Below are 22,747 nucleotides of genomic sequence, written 5' to 3' on the forward strand. Positions count from 1 at the left end.
TCGGCCATATTAGTTTCCTTTTGGGATCTGTTTTCTCAGCATAAACTCTAGCCACCACAATGGTGGGGCTAAACACATCAAATCTTCGCTGTTAATCTGGATATACTTTGTTGTTAGTCAGAAGCTCGTCCATCAGTAAAACTTTTGTGTTTTCCACTAACTGAAGAAAGTGATACGTATGTGGGCTTTTTCGTCTGTCATGTCAAATTCATAATTTGATTGTTTGACTTGTTTAAGTTTGTCCTAGGTTTTAGAAGCGGTTAATTATACAGGTATACTAAATTCGATACAGACAGATTTCAAACTGCCGTGAGTGATGGACGGTGGCAAACGATCTTGATCTTTATCTTTAAACTGCCTTTTAAGCTATCTGTATTAAAGATTATTGGCATGTTTGTGAACAGCAGCAATGTTTTTTGAAGTCAGAATTTACTTCATATATAAAATGCAAAGCAAAATTTTTTCAGTTGTTTTGAAGGTGATTCAAAAATCAATAAACTCAGCTAAGCAAGTATAGCACTGCAGAAATAAATTACAGAACTTGTTGAGTTTTACTTTGTATGGCACAGCAGCATGGGAGGAGCGGTATTCTGTTCTTTGCATATGCTGCAAACAATGTCAACTGAAATGAGAGCACCACCTGTATGTAATGTATTTGACATGCTGAATTGAAATTGAGATTTATTTTAATTTTTTTTATTCATTATCTTGTTAATATATCGACTGTTAATTAAACCATTCTTTTCATGATGATTTTAGCCATGAAATAGATTGATTGAAAGACAACAAAAAGCACACAGTCGTCTTTGTACTGTTGATTTGTGTTGATAAAGCATTATCACCCATACAGGACAGAGGGTGTTTATTACTGCTGTATTACCTGTAAAGCACATATTAAACTTGAAAATCTTATACCCCCACCCCCAATGAAATGATCGCTCCCAAATGTGATATATGTTAATTTTCTATCAAGACAATATCTCATGGTCAGATTGCACCAGATTCATTTCTGCCAATGTTAACATTATGGTCATCGGGAATAACTCAGTTCTGATCAGGATTTACTGAGAGAATCCAGCAGGGAATTTTGAACAACTGCTCCATCCAGTCTGTAATGAGTGAAAAGATGAAAAATAATGACACATGTTTAATGAATCAAGTAAATTTTATTCAGAAGTTACCATTATAACTAGTATGCAGTTTCCATTATAACTAGCATGTAGTTTCCATTATAACTAGCATGATGTTTCCATTATACTTAGCATGCAAAGTCAAAATAACAGTGGGATGATAGAAGATATTTCATGCGGTAGAGTAGGAGAGGTATATTCCTCAGTAATTTTCGTTCCAGGATAGAAACTTTGTATCTTGCCCTGTTAATGAGTAAAATGTGTTTCCTCATTCAACTATAATGTAAGTATATCAACAGTTCCCTACAAGTGTGTGTCTGTGTGATTTGGATTTTTAACTTAGCTTTAACAATTTTTTTGTCATATCACTACAGTGTCTGCAGTGTGGCAGTTTATAGTGATGTCTAGCACTGGTGCATCATGCTGCCCTGCAAGTGTGTAAAATTCCTAGAGTAAAAATATTGAAGTTTTTAAAATATGCTAGTTTCATAACTTTTCATTTCAGATGTCAAGCAAGCGGGTCAGCACAACGGCAACTGCTCGTTTGAAGCAGGACTATGTGAGGATCATGAAGGATCCAGTCCCGTATATCAGAGCGATTCCTCTACCGTCCAACATCCTTGAGTGGTAAGCTTATCAACATTGTTTTGTTAGGCTCACATGCATCAGACTTTATGATTTATTTATATGCTTGCATTCCTTTTATCTGGATGCTTGCATTCCTTTTATTTGGATGCTTGCATTCCTTTTATCTGGATGCTTGCATTCCTTTTATCAGGATGTTTGCATTCCTTTTATCTGGATGCTTGCATTCCTTTTATTTGGATGCTTGCATTCCTTTTATTTGGATGCTTGCATTCCTTTTATTTGGATGCTGATTACTTCCCATTTGAAAAATTAAAGAAAATTGTACAGAAATTGAACATTGGTTTTTTTATAGAATTAAAATTATGCCATTGGTATTTTTATAGAATTAAAATTATGCCATTTTAACAACCAGTAAGAAAGCCGAACAAAAGAATTACCCTGCACCCTGCATTATCAAGAAACAAAGTATGCACTGAAGCTATTACACAAGAAAGGCATCACAGTCCTGACCTGATTTTTTGTTCTTTACAGGAAGTAAATATGAACATACTGACAATTTTATACGAATTTTCTGTTTGTAGTTGTGTTTACTTACAAAATAAGTACAAAAGGAAGCATTTAAATGTTTGATGTTGTAACACAGGATTTGTAATTCAGTTTCCATGGATACATATATTAGAAACTGTTGCTGAGCATGTTATTACAATTCGTAGCAATTTTGTTGTATTAATGTCTGCCATTTGAATATAGCCATCAAATTAGAAATAAGATCTTTATGTATAACATATCAAAAGTGTATACAGGTATATTATGTTTGGAGTTAAAGGTCACTTACTAGGATATGACAAGCTTTCTGTTTCTTATTCCACTATAATGTAAGTATGGCATTCAGAATATTGTATCACATTTGTCAGAGACTAAAAGGAGTGTTCACAGAATAGAGTATTTTCATGGACAGATTTCAGTCTCGTCATTCCTATGACATAGAGTCCATTTTTCATTTTCCGAAATATAGATTGAATTATAACAAAGTATAGGGTTATCAATGGGGTTAGAAAATTCCATTGCCCAGCAGCCGTGGGCAAGTAACTTTTAGATTCAGGTCATTAATTGTCTCACAGTCACAGCCAGGTTGGGCAACTAGATTTCCATGACTTGGTTTATAATGAGTTTGATTACTACAATTACAAAGTAATTTGTATTCTTAACCTACTGGTGTTTTAGTTGTTATTAATGCAAGGTTTAATGTTTACTGAAGGTTCGTTACCTTCTTGGCTGAGTCAGTCATCCCATTTATACCATCACTGAGCAGTTTTAGGACTGCTCACTGTAACAGGAATGTTTACCCCTGACACTGATCCATGCTGTTGCAGAACTATTCTCCCAGGAGGAGACAACAGGTATAAATCTTTATGCAAAGTAATCACATTCTTTAGCCACCATTCTTAGCTATTTGTAGTTAGACCATCACTGCTGAAATTGTACTTGCTTTTCAATTTCTCCTTCTCATGTAGAGCATCTTTTTTTATATGGATATCTTCAAAAAGGCAATTATTATTTCATAATTCACTGCAAATGCATTTTAATGATAAATAATTATGCTGCACTAATTATGATTTGTTTTTATCTTTACTGATGATAGACAAGAAAAGGCTATGGGATGCCCTTGTGATCTGATCTGTCTGTCTATTAGGATAAGTTTGTTATAACTGCTCCTCCTTAATGACTTAGAGGACTTTACATACTCATTGATTTCAAGATCTAATTGGTCTATAATGACAATGGATCCAATGTAGCCTCCACAGCAGCCATGTAGATAATCTTGTTTTTGCTACTCCTCCTAAATGGATGGTGATATAATCATGGGGTCTTCACATAACATTTCTCATGATAAATAGTTGGTCCTAAATGAAGACAGTATTTCTCAGACATTCATTATGGCTATCACAGCAACCATCTTAAAAATCTTATCATCACTCCTGCACAGTAAGTTATATTGGCATGGCATTCTCACTAGAAGACTTCATGTATTTACTTGGTCCCACATGAAAGTGGCACTGCCTGGACAACCAATTTGACTACCATAATGGCCATTTTCAAAATCTTGTAATCACTACTCCACCTGTATGGTTGGTCATAACAGCATGGGTTTTTGTCTTAAAGACTTCATATCATGTCTTGTTGTTCCTTAATGAAATCGGTTCAAGTCTGTCATCCATTGCAGACATACTGAAAATGTTGACACTGCTGCTCTTCCTGAATGGAAATTGATATTGATATGTGTTTTCACCAGAAGACCTATTAGGATAACTAGCTGATCTTAGATAAAGATTGTGCAGATCCGATATTTACTATGGTTCCACACTAGTTAACTTGAAAATCATATTGCTACTCCTCTCAGATGGAAATATATTTAAACGCTGAGTTTTCTTCTGAAGACTTCGTGTGAGGTCTAGTAGGTACTAAATCAAAATGGTGCCAGTCTGACATCTGGTATGTCCACCACGGTAGCCATCTTAAAAATCTTGTTACTGCTACGTCATTTAAATGGAAATTCATATATATCTGAGGTTTCATCAGAGGATAAATTATAGATATTTAGTTGGTCCTGAATGAAAATGGTGACCACCTGATGTCCAATGCTTGTAAACATGAAAATATTTTTTATTGCTATTCTTCCAGAATGAATGTTATATCAATGTGAATTTTTACCAAAAGTATGAGGGGCCCCGAGTGGCCGAGTGGTCTAAAGCGCTCTTCGTTACGGATCACTGCCATCTCACCTCTGTCTGCATGGGTTCGAGTCTCGGATTCGGCCAATGTGGATATGTGAGAAAGCTTGCCAGTAGCTTCTCGAGGCTCGGTGGTTCTTTCCGGGGATTTCCCGGGTTCTTCCTCCACCGTTAATACTGGCCGCCATGTATAGCCTATCGTGTGCTGAAAAATGGCGTTAAACCCTACAACAACAACAACAACAACCAAAAGTTTGGCTACCGCAAAATGAACGTGTTGAAAATCTTATCACTAATTCTTCTGAATGAATGGCCATATTGTCATGTAATTTTCTTTAATGATGTCTGGATTGGTCAGGTGCCTCTATGTTCTCTTGGGAAAGACACTTAGCTCCCATTTCATGTGCATAATGCTAATAGTTTATTATAAGTATCATTAAAACCAGCAAAGAAACAAACAAGTATACCCTAAATGAAAATGGTACCAGTTTGAAAACCTTATTGGTCAAAAATATCAGAGATGGTTTCAGTACTCAGTAGTAAATGAGAATAAATGATCATATCTTGAATTTCTGGAAACTGATTTAGGACAGTAGAATGTCAGTCACTTTGAGGGATTCCTGTTTGAGGGAGAAAGGTTGGTAAGTTAACCTATGAAAATAGATAGGTAATTTGCATGGCACATGTACATTTGGTAATTTGTGTGATACATTTACATTCCTATTCAGCATAAGAGAAAACAACCTTGAAAAGATTAAATGAAGTCAAATAATATTTATGATGAAAAAAGAATTTTTTTAGTATATTTAAACAAAAAACAACTTAATTTATAGTGCATCATTTTCATATCAGAGGAAAAAGCTAATACTAACTCTGAACCTATGTTCAAATCATGTTTTTGATCTGATTATATACTTTAACCTTTTATTGACAAATAAAGTTATCAATTTAATGAGATATTTGCCAATAAAATTTGATTTACTGTTATAATATTTTTTTTTAAAAATTGCACTAGAGAATAATTCTTACTAAACCAATCATTTTACTGGTCAACCAAGTTTTGCTACCATTCTTGGTGACAAGTTGTCTACTTGTTGAAGGGAGACAACTCAAATGCTGGTAAACAATTAGATCTGACAGTAGTTATTCCCTTTGATACTGTTGCACTGATGATAGTACTTGAAACAATAGTTGAAACTACTTTTAAAACAAAATTATCGTATAGATTTGTCAATAATGTTTTCAAGGTTAATATAAACTCTCTTGTGACTTATAAATGTAACAAAATTTTTAAAAAAATGATGTCTTCCATTCAATTTAATGTGAAGATTAAGCATCTTTTTTTACGCTACAGTTTTCAGTACTTTGATTTCTCTGTGTTGCTTTCACTTTTTGGGAAGATAAATCTTAACATCATTAAGATGATCCTCATTTATCCTTTTGGTTTCTGTGGTTTTCATGAAGTGAAAAAACATAGAATTGTTTATTTCAGGCACTTTGCTGTGGAAGGACCAGAGAATACACCTTATGAAGGTATATTGTTAGATCTTCAGTATGTGTCCATATTAAGTTTAGCTTCCTAAAATTACACTTACTTCAAAGGTTCATTTTATATTACTTAAAATGTTACATGAGGTGATTTGCCTCCTCCCCCACATATTGAATTAATGTAGTCTTGCTGCCTACCGATACACAATATCATTACATTTTCTATGTGTTTTGAAAACAATTTAATGAACATATTGAACAAAAGATAATGATTTACAAAGAGAAATGAAAGCCTTAATGCAAACAGTTTTTATTTTTAAGAGCTTTTGCAGAATTTCAACTTCGGTACCAGGATTCTTTTCCTGTCATTTTGCCTGCAACCAAATTTTGAAATTTGTCAGATGTTAAACAGGTGTATGATTTTCTCAGCAAGTTATATAATATTGCTTTTGTGTAGATCATCTTATCTTTCTACATTTTGAAATATTGGATAAGTTCATTTATTTATTATAATATTTAGTTTAAAAATTTACATTTACACATAGCATTTGTAGTATGAAAAAATGTGAAATTTCATGCTTTTCTTTTTAATTGTTGTTTAAATATTTGGTAGGAAAATTGTAACTTGGAGCATAATTGAGTGCAGCAGAAACAGCAGTTATCATGGAATTTGAATTTTCACAGCATTATGCTGAAGTAAATCATTCATAACCAGATGACCACATCCAATTTTCTGTTTGGGACTAAATATTGACAGGTTTAATGAAGGAAAATGAAGGTTGTACCCCATACTGCGGCAAAGCAAAGTCATCTTACAGAGGAGTAAGGGGGGAGGGGCAATGATAACTCTTTGGGCCTGTATTGTTATGCTTCCTCCCTGCATCATCCCTGTACTTAAATCATACCTCTGAATGTTCTGGAATTTAAGCTGTTACATCACTTACAAGAAAAATTCAAAGATAATTGGAGGAATATGAAGTACAGACCTTATGTGTTAAAGTGTATACAAATGCACAAGCAGAATTCAGAAGGCTTGGTCATTTAGTGGAGTGTCTGGTAATACACTTTTTGGATAGTATTAATAGAATGACTTCTGTGGTATCACTTAACAGCAAAAATAATTTTGTTTCATGAAAACATTTCCAGCATTTTATTGATTCTAGGATAAATTCTGGAGAAAATTAAATGCAGATGCATTTTGTTAAAGTAATTTAGTTACATACCTCATGAAATAAATTGTCTCATATTGGCACTGCATGCAAATTAAAGTAAACTTCATCATCTGCATGGTCACACCAGCCTGTTAAAAAGACATAATAATCTTATCTTGAATTTCTGGAAATTCTTTCTGTCCAAGAGAGAGTCAGTCCCGTGGAGGGTCTCTTGTTTTACTATGCTATGGTGGAGCATTCATGTTGCATGAACTGTCTTGTTTTTACTATACTGTGGTGGATACGATGAACATGTCTTGTTTTTATTCTTCTGTGGTCAAGTTGGATGACATGTCTTTTTACTAAACTGTGTTGGGGTATTCATAATTATGAAGATGTCGTTTTATTTTTCTTTGGTAGGGCATTCTTTTAATATGAAGATTCTATCTCTAACTCTATAAATTTATAACTTTTAAACTTTCTTTTTAGGTGGAATTTATCATGGGAAGCTGGTTTTCCCTCGAGAATTTCCTTTTAAACCTCCCAGCATATATATGATCACTCCTAATGGTAGATTTAAGTGTAACACCAGGTAAGAAGCCAAATACATGTATACATATAAAACCAGGTAAGAAGCCAAATACATGTATACATATAACACCAGGTAAGAAGCCAAATACATGTATACATATAAAATAAGTTTTTGTTTGCATGGAAACAGTGTTCAAAACTCCTGTGCATTTGGATAAATGTTGGTTCTTCTGTCTGATGGCTAATTCTGTGTGTATACATTACATTTTAATGAACATAGCAAAAATACAGTGAAAGTCTAAACAGTAAATTCATTGAAATCTCTTGGGTTTTTTTCTCTGTTCTTGGATCTGGTTTTGGATCATACTTAAATATGCAGGCTTTGTTGAAAGTGAAGTTAAAATGTTATCCATTTATGCTAAAACCTTTTTTTATGTGGACTTTTGTTTCACTCAATGATTGGATGAAAATTAAAAAGTCATCAAAATAGGGTTTGTGCAGTCCGAATGATTCATACAACATGTGTTTTTTCTGTGTTCTGCTAATGTAGAATCACAACAAGTAAATGTTTACATTATTTTCACATATTGTGTCACTTTTATGGTTGGGTTACATCTCCTATGGGGGGCCCACATTTTTACATTTGCTGTAGGTATTTCTTACCTAACAATTATTTTAGTTGAGTTTTTGAACACCGCAAAAATAAATGGACTTGGTGTATTTATTAAACATGGTGGACTGTAATTGCGCCTTTCATATTACAGTTAAAAGTCATTTAAAAGAATCCCAGGGGAGAGAGAGAGACAGAGAGAACAAAGTTTTATGTGAATAAAGGATCATCAGAATAACTATCAAATGATAAACATATCTTGAGTCGTGGCTGTATAGTCATAAAGCTGTCTGAGTACATATATTGCACTCCAAAGTACAAAACCACGGTCTTTAAAAATCTTCCCATAATTTTTGCTTCAAGCCTCACTTGAGCTAAGATGTTTAAGATAGAAAATTTTCAATTTGAGAATGTGTGCAGGTTTTTTGCTTTGACGGTCTCACCCTAAAACATCAATTATAGATTTTACCAAACTTAACAATCGGGTATATCTTGACATTGTCTGAGATAAGTTGCATGATTTTCTATCCATGATTTTCCAGGTAAAGACCAATGACCATGGTAATGAAAGAACCATATATATTCACTTATAAGTCATATATAATTGCAAACAACATAGGCCCTGATCTGCAATCACATAATGTGCTGGCACTTAAGGGTCTTTGTTGCTTGTTTTGTAGACTACTCCTAACAAAATGCATATACCTGGAACTGCTGATGCATTATGCAAAAGCAGATCTGGGTCTGTGAAGTTTGAATTCATGCTCAGTCTGTCAGTATATTCAGTGCTGAAATGAACTGTAAATGAAAAATTGAAGGAAATTCCATTATTATTAAATTAAAATATCATACTGCAGAATTTTAAATGTGTCATGCTTATATTTTAGTTTTCCATTAACATAGCTTGAATTGGGGCCCCAAGTGGCTGAATGTTTTAAGTGTTTGCCTTGACCAATCAGCAGTATCTCACCTCTGTCCATGTGGGTTCAAGTCTCTGGCTTGGCCAATGTGGATATGTGAGATAGCTTGCCATGTGTCAGTGGGTCTGTCTTGGGTTTTCCCAGATTCTTCCTTCAGCACTTAAACTGGCTGCCATGGATAGCCTCTGTTGTGCTGAAAAATGGTGTTAAACCCAAAATAACAACATAAATGACAACCATTGCGCTTTTGGCATAATCATTACGCTTTTTTCACTAAATTACGCGTAAACATATTTGGATCATGTGTTTCCCAAAAAAATAAATTTTTTGTTTTCTTATTTTTATTGTCAGACATCCAAAACACAAAGCATGAACTCGAAATTTACAGAATGCCCTAAACAAACTGGAAAACTGGTACACATGCAATGGCATGGTGGTAAATACTGGTAAAACTAAAATATTACTTATCTCAACACGGCAAAAAAGGACAAATCTTGATAGTAATGAACTATGTCTGACATGGAAGGATAACAATTTGCAAATGATCTGTCATGATAGACAACTTCGTTTTCTGGTAGGTAATAACCCATCATAGACTGAACATATAAAACATATCAGTAAAAAAGTCAATTCAAGTTTATGGCTTCTCAATAGGATAAGACTTTTTCTCCCTGAATGGCAGAGAAAACTATTTTATAACAGTTACATACAACCCTATTTAGACTACTGTAATACAGTATGGGGTAATTCAAATGATAAAAACATAGCAATGCTGGCACATCTTCAAAAAAGAGCATTAGGGCTAATATCAATCCAGAAAGAAAGCAAGGAAAATTTAGCTGGTACGTTAAAAATATTAGCTCTTAAAGACTGAATCTGTTTGAGAAAAGCCAAATTAATGTACAGGATATCCCATAATAGTGCTCCTGAATATTTTCAATCACTATTCCAGTATAGGCTACCTGGTAATACTCCCCACCTGCGATCCATGTCTACCAAACTATATAAAATTCCCAAACCAAATAATGAGTTATTTTAAAAAAGTTTCCAATACTCTGGAACTCTGCACTGGAATAGTATTCCAGTTGAGATTCAAAATGCTCATTCTAATTCATTCTTCCAAACCCAATATATCCAGTGGCTTCAGAGATGCAGCTAAAATAAATAAATTCCTTTGTATGAGGGCCTCAATGGATATTAGTTCTTAGCTAATTGTGTTACCATCTTCAAATAAGGTCATTATTGTTATTATTATTATTGTTGTTATTATTATTATTATTGTTAACATCCCATAAATCTTTCAAACTGTATTCTAGAAAAGACGGCTTCTACATAGCTACGACATAAGAGTACGCTTGTCCATACCCTTGCATGCACTTTCCTTACAGTATTATGTTCTATTTATGGCAGCTGCCATATTTCCAAGAAACTTGCTGGTTTTACTTTAAAACTTTTGACTCCATTTCTATTTATATTTATAGCAGCTGTATGACTTAGGAGAGAACAGACTGGTTTTCTAATTTTTAATCTTTGCTTGCAGATTCTTTGTTCTAATTTATATCTGATACAGAACCAGTCTGTAGGTATTTGGTGCTAAAAGTCAAGTCATATTTATTCTAGTAGAAGTGCGTGTTAGAGCAAAAATGTTTTTCAAATAATTTCACAAATGGATTAAAAAAGACGAAAAACTGATTCAAAGATGAATACATGAATTACACAATAGATCGTTCAATTCTAGGGCAGCTTCACGCCCACTGCAGAGTGTGTGGAAAGGAATTTAATATTGGTCACAATGGTAAGACAAAGAAACCTTGAATTAGTTCATTTTACAAACTCCAATACTAAGGTAACTTGTAACTTCTTTTTTAAAGCAGAAGTAATAAATGCAGAGGTGTTATTTACAGAATTTTTAATAGAACACGGACTACCCTTAGCAGTAGAAGACTATGTTGGTCCTTTGTTCAAACAGATGTTTCCTGATTCCAAAATTGCAGAAAATATGCATCTGCAAGAACAAAATCATCTAATATTGTTAGGTGTTTAGCAGAAGATAATTCGCTTAAAATTGCAGAAGTCATGAAAATTTGAGCCATTTAGTATTGCAACAGACAAGAAAAGTGATTATGATGACAAAATGTTGTACCCAGTCTGTGTAAGAGACTTTGACAACAAAAAGGGCAAAGTTAGAGTGCTCTTCTTTTATTACCAGAATTAACAGTAGATTCCACGGGAGAAAACATTTTTTATTTGCTTGATAAACATGTTTGTGACGTTCTTCTTAGCAGCTTCGTAGATTTGCTTATGAATAGTGAGTCTGGTGGAAAGCCAAAGCCTCTCAGCTTTACGGCAATCTCTTTTAGCAGTGCAAAGCTGGTCCCTAACACTGCTATACCATGGAGAACACTTTTGAATTGATACTCTGCGCGTAGTAGCTGGGGCATGTTTGTCATGCAATCAACAATAGGCAGTTATCGAGTTGTTCTGCCGTAGGAGGTAAGCAAGTTGTTAGATTTGTTTGGATGTTGTGCATTAGTTTGGTTCTATTTATCATACGGAGGTTTCTTTTAATAGCAAATAAAGGTTTAGGGTTTGGGACTGATACATCAAGATGGCATATAATGCAGAGGTGATCTGATGCAAGTTCCTGGGATACCAGGGAGGACTGTAGAATATTATCATCCACTCTATGAAGAATCCAGTCTAAAATGTGTCCATGTTTATGGTTGGGTTTGTTAACTGACTGTTTGAGGTGGAAAACATGAATGGAATCTAGGAGTTTTGATGTGTATGGGTTTCCAGGACAGACAAAGTGAAAGTTGAAATCTCCAAGGATAATCAGGTTGGCATCTATTGAATTTTCATACTCCAGGAGATTTGGAAACTGCTCCAATAGGAGAGATTCAGTCAGCTTGTTTTTTTCTACTAGTAGGAGGGTGGTAGAGGCAGAAAAAATAGACTAACCTTTGTGATTTGGACTAGTTCAAAACGATGTGTGGTAGAAATTGAAGGTTGTGGTGTGGTTAACATGTTTAATCATGGAGTTCTTTGCGATGACAGCAATTCCACCTCCATGTGAGTGGCGTGGGAATGACTTGAAGGAGTAACCAGTGGGTGTTACATCCATGCACTTGGTTGATAAAAATGAACTATTTCAGTGCGCTTTTCCAGTGGTCCTACTGATTGGGCATTGAATAATGCAATACGCAGTATCTCTTGGATAGTTGACATAAAGGTTGATGATTTAATAGGGATTTGAATTTCTTTTTTCACTTCCGTTTACATTTAAGTAATGATGAATGTAGTCCCAGTTCATTTAGTCTAGTGCACAATCTAGTGTGGGGAGCCAAGGAGTGGTCATTTAAAGCAATTAATGAGGGTCCATCATAGCATAAACGGGTGGACTGGTCAGTATCACGTGATGGCGGTTTGTTCAACAACAAAGGACATTGTAGCAGTGGAGCAAGACAGCTGAGAAATAGTCTAATTGTTCTCATTTCCCAAAAAGGAGATGAAGAAATACTTACGAACAGAACAGCCAATGCATGATGAACACAATGATGTAGACGAAGACAGACAACAAGCACATATATCATGAAAATTGGCACAAAAAAACGGAACAGCTGCTTCAACCCAGTTAGGCACTAGCAGCCATCTTTCAAGATCTTCTGATATAGTTGGGGTGAAAATTGTTTCATTGATCTAGATGTCTTTTTATGGGTTTTGTCTGAAACCTTTTGATAGTGTTACAACCATTTGTTTTCATTTGTAATAAAATATTTGTCTTTTACCTTGGGAAATATTTGATATGCATTCTCAACCTTGTCAGGTATATTGCAAGCCTTGTCCTTGTTAGGTACATTGCCAGCTTTGTTAGGTATATTGTCAGCTGACAAATATTGACAGCCTTGTCAGGTATATTGCCAGCTTTATGCAGTTAAGCACCTTTGAAATTGTTGCACATTTTATATCTATGCCGCTGTAGATGCAGGGGTCTACAGAAATCCTTGTGTCCATCTTCTGTCCATCTCACACAGTCTTGTGAATGCAACAGTCCTGTAGTTATTTATTGACTGCCATGAAACCTGGCAGATATTGTGGCCATTATCTGATGATATGCATATCGGCAAATCACTTTGTTCGTGCAAGTTATTGCTCTTGTTGATGTAAGTTAATGCTGTTCTTGAGAAATTCTTGTGAGCTCAGCTAGTCTCGGTGTTTTCAGTCTATGACTATTTAACTTCATAAATGTTGGTCTTCATCTGAAGATGTGCATATCAAGAAAAAACTATGAGCCTGTTAAATTTTGTTTGAATTTTTGCTCATTTTTACTTTGAGCTGGATGTTGTGAATGACTGGATATTGTGAATACAGCCAGTCTCATGGTTTCAGTACATCACCACAAAACTTTGTAAAATTTATGTTCACCATCTAAATATGTTCACTTCAACAAATGACTGCTTTTACAATTTGTTTTAGAATTATTGCCCTTTTGTCCTGCAGCTGAAGGCAATACAAGATAGAATCTCACAAAGACAACTTGTCACACAGGATTTTTGTGTGTTATAAATTGCTGTGAAATTTTGGTCCTTGGTATAGTCATCATCAAATGATGTGCATATGACAGATATTTGTAAGAGGTCATTTCACATTGTAGTATATGAATGAAACTACTCTCATATTTCAGTGAACAAATCAGCTGATAAATCATTTTAAGCACTACTGCTACTACTACTACTACTAATAATAATAATAATGATAATAATTATTTCTTCCTTTAAGGTTTACTATTTAACAAAATTTACAAAGTGTAAAAACTCATAAAGTCTTAGTATTGTCATGCATCACTATGTTATCTTTGTCTCGCTCTTTTTCTCTCTCTCTCTCCAAATAAATATTTAGAATTTGACACAAATGCATGGGTATGACTAACAAAGTATTGAAGCACTATGATTAATGCTGGGAAAATGATTCTTTCATCAATTTCATGACTGTTTAACCGCTCCTGTGGCCTAGTGGTTAGAGCTTCCGCCTCAGAAGCGGAAGATCTTGGGTTCGATCCCTGGCCAAGTCATACCAAAGACTTACAAAAATGGTACTAACAGCTGCCTCACTTGGCGCTCAGCATTAAGAGGTTAGTGTTAGGACTAGTCAGCCTGTTGTCAGGATAATGTTTCTGGGTGGGACATCATGCTACATGTCTGCGGCATGATGCTACAGTGCTAGACATCACTATAAACTGTCATACTGCAGACATTATAGCAATATGACTGAAAAATTCTTAAAGCTACATTAAAAATCAAAATCACACACATGACTGTTTTGCAATGCAGAGATGGAGTGGCCTTTTCTTGATAACTTTTATAATGCAATTCCAAGATATAGAGCAGGAGAATTGAAAGTTGTTATTAAATGTTTATTAAATTAGTATACAGCCTGTAGCTTTTACATTTTTTTGTGTATTTTTTCAGACTGTGCCTTTCTATAAGTGACTTTCACCCAGACACCTGGAACCCTGCTTGGTCTGTGTCCACTATTCTGACTGGTCTTCTTAGTTTTATGGTAAGAAATTAATTCAAATAGACTTTTGGAGTACCTTTCCTTTGACTTGATCTTTTAATCCATGGAGTGAACATTACAATACTGAACTTGCAGGGAAGTATGCATGGAAAATTATTCAGAATGTTTTTTTTTTTCTTTTTGTCTTTACATAAATTGGCTTAGTTTCATGAAAATTTAGTAGTCAGAGCTAGTTCGATATAGTAATTGCTTTTATCTATCTGTTTGTGTGTGTGTGTGTGTGTGTGTGTGTATCGTGGTAGGAAATGGTTATTTGACCACCTGAATGGGGGATGTTATTTTTCAAGGGGGTAGGGTGAGTGTATACATCAGGAAATGGTTCACATGGGACTGTTACTACATACCATTTTCTAAAATCTGTTCCAGATATAACAGAAGAGAGGAAAGTTCAGTTGGTAGATTGAATAACTGTGGTGGTTATTTTCAGATTTATTGGATTTCTTTGAGGTATTCTCATTTAAACTTTGATGGGTGATGTGTGTAGGCAACATATATTTCTGGAATAGCCTTATTGTTTGCTCAAGATTAGCCAATACATGTGTTAGCATTGTGATTGCTCAGGTGGCCTAGTGGTTAGAGCGTCCGCCCTGGATGCGGGAGGTCGTGGGTTAGAACCACGGCCATGTCATACCAAAAACTTCTGAGAATGGTACTAACAGCTGCCTCGCTAGGCACTTAGCATTAAGAGGTTAGTGCTAGGACGGGTTGGCCTGGTGTCATCATGCTACATGTCTGCGGCATGATGCCCCAGAGCTAGGCATCACTTTAAACTGCAATACTGCAGACATCATAGCAATATGACTGGAAAATTGTTAAAGCTATGTTAAAAATCTAAATCACACACTGTTAGCATTGCTCCATGGTAAGTTTATTTATATGGTTCTTTTTGAAGAATAAAGAAGACATATGTCAAGTGCTTACGTTACTGTCTTGTATTCTTGAAGTAATATCTTTATAGATATGTGAGTTAGTATGGCTTTAAAGTATTTGTCAGTTCAAGCAATGTTTACATTGGCAGCTAATTGCTAATTTGGCTATATCACAGACTGGTTTATTAATATTCACATTCACTTCATAAAATAATTGAAAACTTGGTTCGAGTCTAACAGTATGCATGGGACCCATTTTTTGTTTTTTGTTTTTTGGATAGAAAATGGTAAACTGATTAGTATAGGTTTTGTTGAAAACTCATGTGAATGAAATTATCATGGAAAAATATGGATATTAACTTTTCTTGGGTGTACTATTAAAGCTTGAATCATTTTAGAACAAGATAATATTCACATGGTGTACTACATGTACTGTAACAGCTCTCATATTTTTAGGGTTAACAATCCCCTATTGTAATGGATAACAATCCCCATTGTAATGGATAACAACTCCCTATTGTACTGGATAACAACCTCCCAATTGTAATGGATAACAACTCCCTATTGTAGTGGATAACAACCCTCATTGTAATAGATAACAACCCCCTATTGTAATGGATAATAACTTCTCAGTTGTAATGGATAACAACCTCCCAATTGCAGTGGATAACAATCCCCTATTGTAATGGATAACAACTCCCTATTGTAATGAATAACAACCTCCCAATTGTAATGGATAACAACACCCTATTTTAATGTATAACAACCCCATATTGTAATGTATAGCAGCCTCTATTATAATGTATAAGAGTCCCTATTGTAATGTATAAGAGTCCCTATTGTAATGGATAACAATCTGCAATGGCGATGGATAAAAGCCATCTATTGGTATAATTGCTAATACCCAGTTCTAATGGATTTTGTGCAAAATTAATAAAGAGTTTAGTGTTCTGTATTCTACACTACATATAATCATGATTACATTTATTTGTTTATTTGTTTGTGATCATAAGGGACCTGTCCGTTGATAATAACCTGGGTAATAACAACTGGGTACCCGTTTAAAAAAACATTTTCCAAGTTCAGGTTGAGACACAGAATAACAATTACAGTTCGAGCCTTGTGTGGTGTGCACATTTATTAATCATCATAGGGGCTCGTATGGTTGCTTACAATTTACTTGTCATACATTTACTGTATAATTATACAAGGGAGGAAACTTCTCTCCTTTCTTGCATGACCTTTTTAAGAATCAGAGATGATATTTAAAGCTAGACCATCCTAACTTTATGCCTGTCCATGGTTCATGTCCCATTTTTCTTGCAACTTTAACACACTTGTTTGAGATCCTGATGACATTCACTAGGTCAGTACCTTTTGTTGACAGTGACAGTAAGTACTGATTAAGAAATATTTGACAAAATAACATTTAAATACATACAATTCAAATAAAAGAAAGCACAATATAAATGTCTGGTTTAATTAATGCCATTTTTGCCTCAAGTTTGTGGCCCTGGAACAAGTATTAGCTGTTAGAGTCAGGGTCGCTGTTCACATGTTCATTTACTGGACCTCTTTTTATTAGCAGGAAACCCAACAGATATTTTTGTAACAGCAAAGGCAACACAAAAACTTGTTTCCCATAACATGCAGTCTAAACTGAAAATAAATGGTGCCAGATATCATTAAAATAATCGGGCTGTATTGATATGACTTGGATGTTATATGACTAAAAAATGTTAGAAGAGAGGGGTTTTGTTAAACTTAAAAACATGTTGCACCGGACCATCGTTAAGGAATGAAAAATGGCAGGTCAAGGATACTACAGTCATCATTTGTGGACTTTACAACTATTCGCAAAGGTTACTGTAGACATGTAGACTAGTTAAAGTGAGTATTATGAATAAATACTTTATCAATTTCTTTTGCATCTGTACTCTTGTATTAACTACTTATCTGCATGGATTTAGCTGATTTGTGACAAAAATTTTAACTGCAGATTCAGAAAAGTAGCAAAAATAAATGTACGTTAAATAAATAGGTACATTTTCCATACAGATTTCTATAATTTTGGCATGTATAGATTGCTCTTTTTATGCTCAGGTTATGGTTTTTAGCCACTTATCTTAGTAGTAAATTAGGCTTATACCTCACTTGGTGGGTTGGCATGTAAGAACCTACAAAAAGCTGTTCAGGTTCACATTTAATACAATTTCTTTTTGATTGGGTACCCATACATCCGATCGTTAGGATTGACGGGTACCCGCTAGAAATTTCCCAAAATTTTGACATCTCTGCTTCTTGTATTCTTTTATAATAGCTGGTTGAAACTGAAAAATAGAAGGTTTGTTGCCTTTAGAGACATTGCAACTGCAAAAATAATAACAGAAATATATTAAAAAAATAGATGGCATAGCTGCTAAGGTAGTTGGTAATGTAGCTGGCAGCCAGTCAGTAATTAGAAGGCTGATTGTATGTGTAATCGAAATATTTGTCACTCATATTATACAGTGTTTACAAGCAGATTATTTTAGTATCAAAACAGCTGGCAGGAAAGAGCCCTGCTAATGGACATACCACAGTATCCCGTCATTAGCATGCAGGTCAAAAGCGCACAGAGAAAAGCATGCAAGACAAAAGTGTGCCAACAAAAGCGCTCAGCATACGTGGTCATTGCTCTATGACGGATATCTGCTATGGTCTTCTTCACTTCGTTGCTCTCCAGATTTGGAGCATGGTTATGCTCAGAAAGCACAATGCTTGTGTCCACTGCGATCACCTTAATTCGCCCTTTACAATCATGTTTACAGCACATGGGGTTCCACGATGCACTGCCATCTGCATTTATTCAGTCTTTTCTGTATCAATATCCATCAGTTATTATATGCTCTTTCTCCTTCTGGGACTCAGTCTTTTCCATGTTTAGATATGATGTTTAAATTTTTACAAAAAGAATTTGGTATTTATAGTTTTCTAGGCTTATACTGCGTAAATACGCAACTTGATGTCTGCTCAATGTGATTGTTTCAGTGATTGAAACCAGTACTTTATTTCTACTCAATATTAAGAGTGTACACACTTTGATGTCTGCTCACTGGAAACAGTGATTCAAACTATTAGTTTATTTCATTCGAAATGAGACATTTATCAGTCAGAATCATAATAAGATTACAGTTTATGCTGCGAACTTTTGACAGTGTACATTTGATGGGCATGCATTTGACCTGCACGCTTATGACGGGGTGCCACATATTGCAGTAGTCAACCTAGATTGATCCACTGTTAGAATTCAAACTCAAAGAGGTTTGTTTGTGAATCCAGGAGACTAGTCAGCGAGCAACCTTGGCTCTTCTCGGAGGGCTGTATTGTATTAAAGAAGGTACTGAATAAAAGGGTGTTAAAATCAGAACATTTTAGTAATTAAGTGATATTTTATTTTTATAGTCAAAAGAAACAATTTTTATTTATCTTTTATATATTTGCAGTTGGAGAAGAGTCCTACCTTGGGGAGTTTAGAGACCTCCGATTTGACAGTATGTTCAAATTTATTTGCTTGCAATGGGTCATATCTGCAAATTGAGTAACACCTGTCAGATTTAAACACCTTTTGACAAGAAACTACTATCTATTTGTACTGAGGATGACATCACAATCTTCTCTGCTAAGGAAATAACTCACTTCCTTTTCACCACTGGCTGTGCACTTGTATGCTTTAGTCAGTATCAGAATCAGTCTTAAGTAGGTGCTATGCATTTTTATTATCCCATAGATGGTTTGTATGTTATTGCAGAACTTGGAATTATTGCTAGAAAGCTAGCATTTAAAATTCTAGTATGCCAGTAAATTGCTAGCTGAATAAAAATTAACCTGAAATGTTTTGCTAGTGATATTTTTTTGCTCAGTTTTTAGTTTTTGCTAGTGGACATCAAAAATAGCCTGATGTTTGCTATTTGAAAATATTACAACTATAAAGCACTGCTGGTACTGCATAAACCCTGTACTCTGTCAAATTCTAGTTAAAATCACACTATGCAACAGACAACCTGTGGCCATGTTATGATAATTCAGCAGGAAGAGACAATATATGACCATGTAGGGATAGTTCGGCAGCAACAGTATATATACATGCAGACTCTTCTGTTATTTTTAGCATAGGAACATGTCATTTGTTCAGAGAGCTGTTCAGGGTTGCTCACCAGTTATTATGTAATTTTGAGAGAATGATGTATGTAAGGTGAAGTTGTTTGCATTTAAAACATGCACAGTGGAGAGAATGTTGGCATACCTCTATGCTACATTAATGTAATGTGGATAATATTTCTTTGGATATTGTGCTTTTGGAAATTGTACATGGTTTAAGCACACTGCTTACTAAAATGACTGCTCCCTTGTGCTAAAAAAATCAGTATGAATTAGTCTAAAGTATACTATCCATAGCAGCTATTAAAATAGGGAAAATGAATTTTGCCAGACTAGACAATACCAGCTTCTGAAAGTGCAATGAATGAATTACCAAATATATAAAAAAAGGTTATCAGCTCTTTTTTATACAATTTACCTCTGAAGTTCAGGAAGTGAAAATAACCAAGTGGAGCTAGCACTTTTTTGAAAGGTGCACATCTGGAGTAAGGCCAAGCTATATACTCTATAACCCATATTACACCCATCGATCATACACCAAAATAAAGGGAATTAAGGGTTCTTTGAATTATACCTAAGATATACAAGGTCTTTTTTAAATAGCCAGTATCACCAGTGAGGAAACCTGTGGAAATTCTTCTTTAAAATTCTAACCCTATGCAAAATGTGGAACTGTAGGGCGCCACCTCAGTTGTAAGATTCAAGACTTTGCTTTTTCTGAAATATTCTATACTCAACAGGTTTGAGGTGATAGTCTCCAGATGGTTTTTTTTTCTGTCGCCAAGGTCAGCTGGTGTTCTGCTCATTATTTATCTTTAGTTTGTTCAGATTAGTGAATTTTACCAAAATTTGTTCCAGTTTGACAAGACTGTCTTCTAGTTTGACAAGAATGTGTTTTTCTGACAAGAATATGTTCTAGTTTGACAAGGTTGTGTTCTGGTTTGACAAGAGTGTGTTCCAGTCTGACTGTTCTGGTTTGCCAAGAATGTGTTTCAGTCTGCCAAGAATGTGTTCTAGTCTGACAAGAATGTGTTCCACCAGTCTAACAAATTGTTCTAGTTTGACAAGAATGTGTTCTAGTTTGACAAAATATGTTCTAGTTTGACAAAAATGTGTTATAGTTTGGCAGAAGTGTTCTAGTTTAACAAGAATTTGTTCAAGTTTTACATGAGCATGTTCCAGTTTGACATTGTGTTCCAGTTTGACAAGAATGTATTACAATTTGACAAGAATGTGTTCCAGTTTGACAAGAATGTGCTTCAGTTTGACAAGAATGTTTTTTTTGACAAGAATGTATTAGTTTGACAAGAATGTGTTCCAGTTTGACAAGATTGTTTTTTTTGACAAGAATGTTATAGTCTGACAAGAATGTGTTCTAGTTTGACAATAATGTGTTCCAGTCTGACAAGAATGTGTTCCAATTTGACAAGAATATGCTCTAGTTTGACAAGAATGTATTACAATTTGACAGTAATGTTTTCCAGTCTGACAAGAATGTTTAGATTTTACAAAAGCACTGTATGAAGGACTTAATATGTAAAATGTGGATGTAGTCTGGTTAATAGAATCTATCATATGCATGTGTTTGAGATAGAGAAATTCCACCTCAGGGTCTGAATTTATGTAGGATACAGGAACTCCACTTCAGGGTCTGAATTTATGTAGAATACAGGAACTCCACTTCAAGGTCTGAATTTATGTAGGATACAGGAACTCCACTTTAGGGTCTAAATTTATGTAGGATACAAGAACTCCACTGAATTTATGGACAGAAATGAGGCTTGCAGAGATTCTGCTCACACATTCTAATCCTCAGTTTGGAATCTTTGTTGTAAAAGATGGAATACTGTTTTAAATATGGTTCAAGTGGTCTTTTTATTTAAAAAAAAACATGAAAAACAAACTGTAATACATAAATAGGAATGACGGAATTTGGCATTCATTTGCTGTTGAATACAAATTAGTTATAAATTCAATAATTTTAATGATTCTAGTACCCATTGAGATAATTTCATAACAAATTAACTTTTATAAGTTAAAAATAAATATTAAATTCATTAAGATACTAAAAAATTGATTTCTTCAAAATGTTTACATGGTGAAAATGAAGAGTATTTTATTTGGAAATTATAGATAAATGATGAATTTGCATGTGGTATGATGGATATATCCATATTGCACTATTAATATGGTCTGTGGACCATTTTTACAATTTATTTTTGACTGGTGTGATTTCTGTGTTTATTAGAAACTATTAGAGGAGAAAAAATTGTAGCTTATACTATTTTGGTTGTGTAAATTTGCCAATTTTTAAAGCACATTCTTGATTTTTTTTTTATACTCATATTGTGTTAGTTGGTTAATAATAGCCATGAATGTTAGTTTTGCACATTTAATTTTCTCTCAATCATTTTGGGAAACTATACTGATTAAAAGTTATTTTTGAAAATTTAATTATCTCCCTTGATTTAGGGAAACTCTGCTAATTACAAATTTATAATTTATAATTCAGTGTTCCTTTCTCTTTATTTTCAGAAGAGACAGTTGTCTGCCCAGAGTTTACAGTTTAACATGGGTGACAAGGTTTTCTGTGAATTATTCCCAGATGTTGTGGAGGTATGCATTATTAAATCACTAAAGTAAAAGTTGTTATTGTTGCATATTACATTTGCAAAATATAAGTTTCATGAAGTTTAAGAAGAAATAAAAATCCATAACTAGTGGAATTATGTCCCCTGTTAGGGAAAATTTAGGGCATCTTATACACTGCACTATTAAAATGAATAGGGATGCAGAGCAAATCTGTAGATTCCAATGTTCATATCAACACTTAAGAAAACTTTATTCATTTTGTCTGCATAATTCAGGTACATAAGTTTGTTGTTGATTTATCAAAAGTATTTACTGTAGTAATCATTATTACTTCCCTTGAAATCTGACAACAACAACAACAACAACAATAATAATAATAATAATAATAAATAGTACAACACATTTTCAGGACTAGTCCT

General features: G+C 34.4%; 1 protein-coding gene across 2 annotated transcripts in view; it reads left to right on the forward strand.

The window, feature by feature from the left end:
- Nucleotides 1-22,747, forward strand: part of LOC149782017 (ubiquitin-conjugating enzyme E2 J2-like) — a 60,346-nt gene that overhangs the window by 30,648 nt on the left and 6,951 nt on the right. For both annotated transcript variants that reach the window (XM_089933421.1, XM_089933420.1), the window contains exons 2-7: nt 1,636-1,757; nt 5,943-5,983; nt 7,579-7,681; nt 14,619-14,709; nt 19,082-19,129; nt 22,272-22,352. In XM_089933421.1, the coding sequence (XP_089789547.1) occupies nt 1,636-1,757; nt 5,943-5,983; nt 7,579-7,681; nt 14,619-14,709; nt 19,082-19,129; nt 22,272-22,352 (486 nt within the window). The remainder of the gene's footprint in view (nt 1-1,635; nt 1,758-5,942; nt 5,984-7,578; nt 7,682-14,618; nt 14,710-19,081; nt 19,130-22,271; nt 22,353-22,747) is intronic.

The sequence above is a fragment of the Sinohyriopsis cumingii genome, chromosome 15 (genome assembly GCF_028554795.1).
Source record: "Sinohyriopsis cumingii isolate HCF-2022 chromosome 15, ASM2855479v2, whole genome shotgun sequence".
In the NCBI taxonomy this organism is placed as follows: domain Eukaryota; kingdom Metazoa; phylum Mollusca; class Bivalvia; order Unionida; family Unionidae; genus Sinohyriopsis; species Sinohyriopsis cumingii.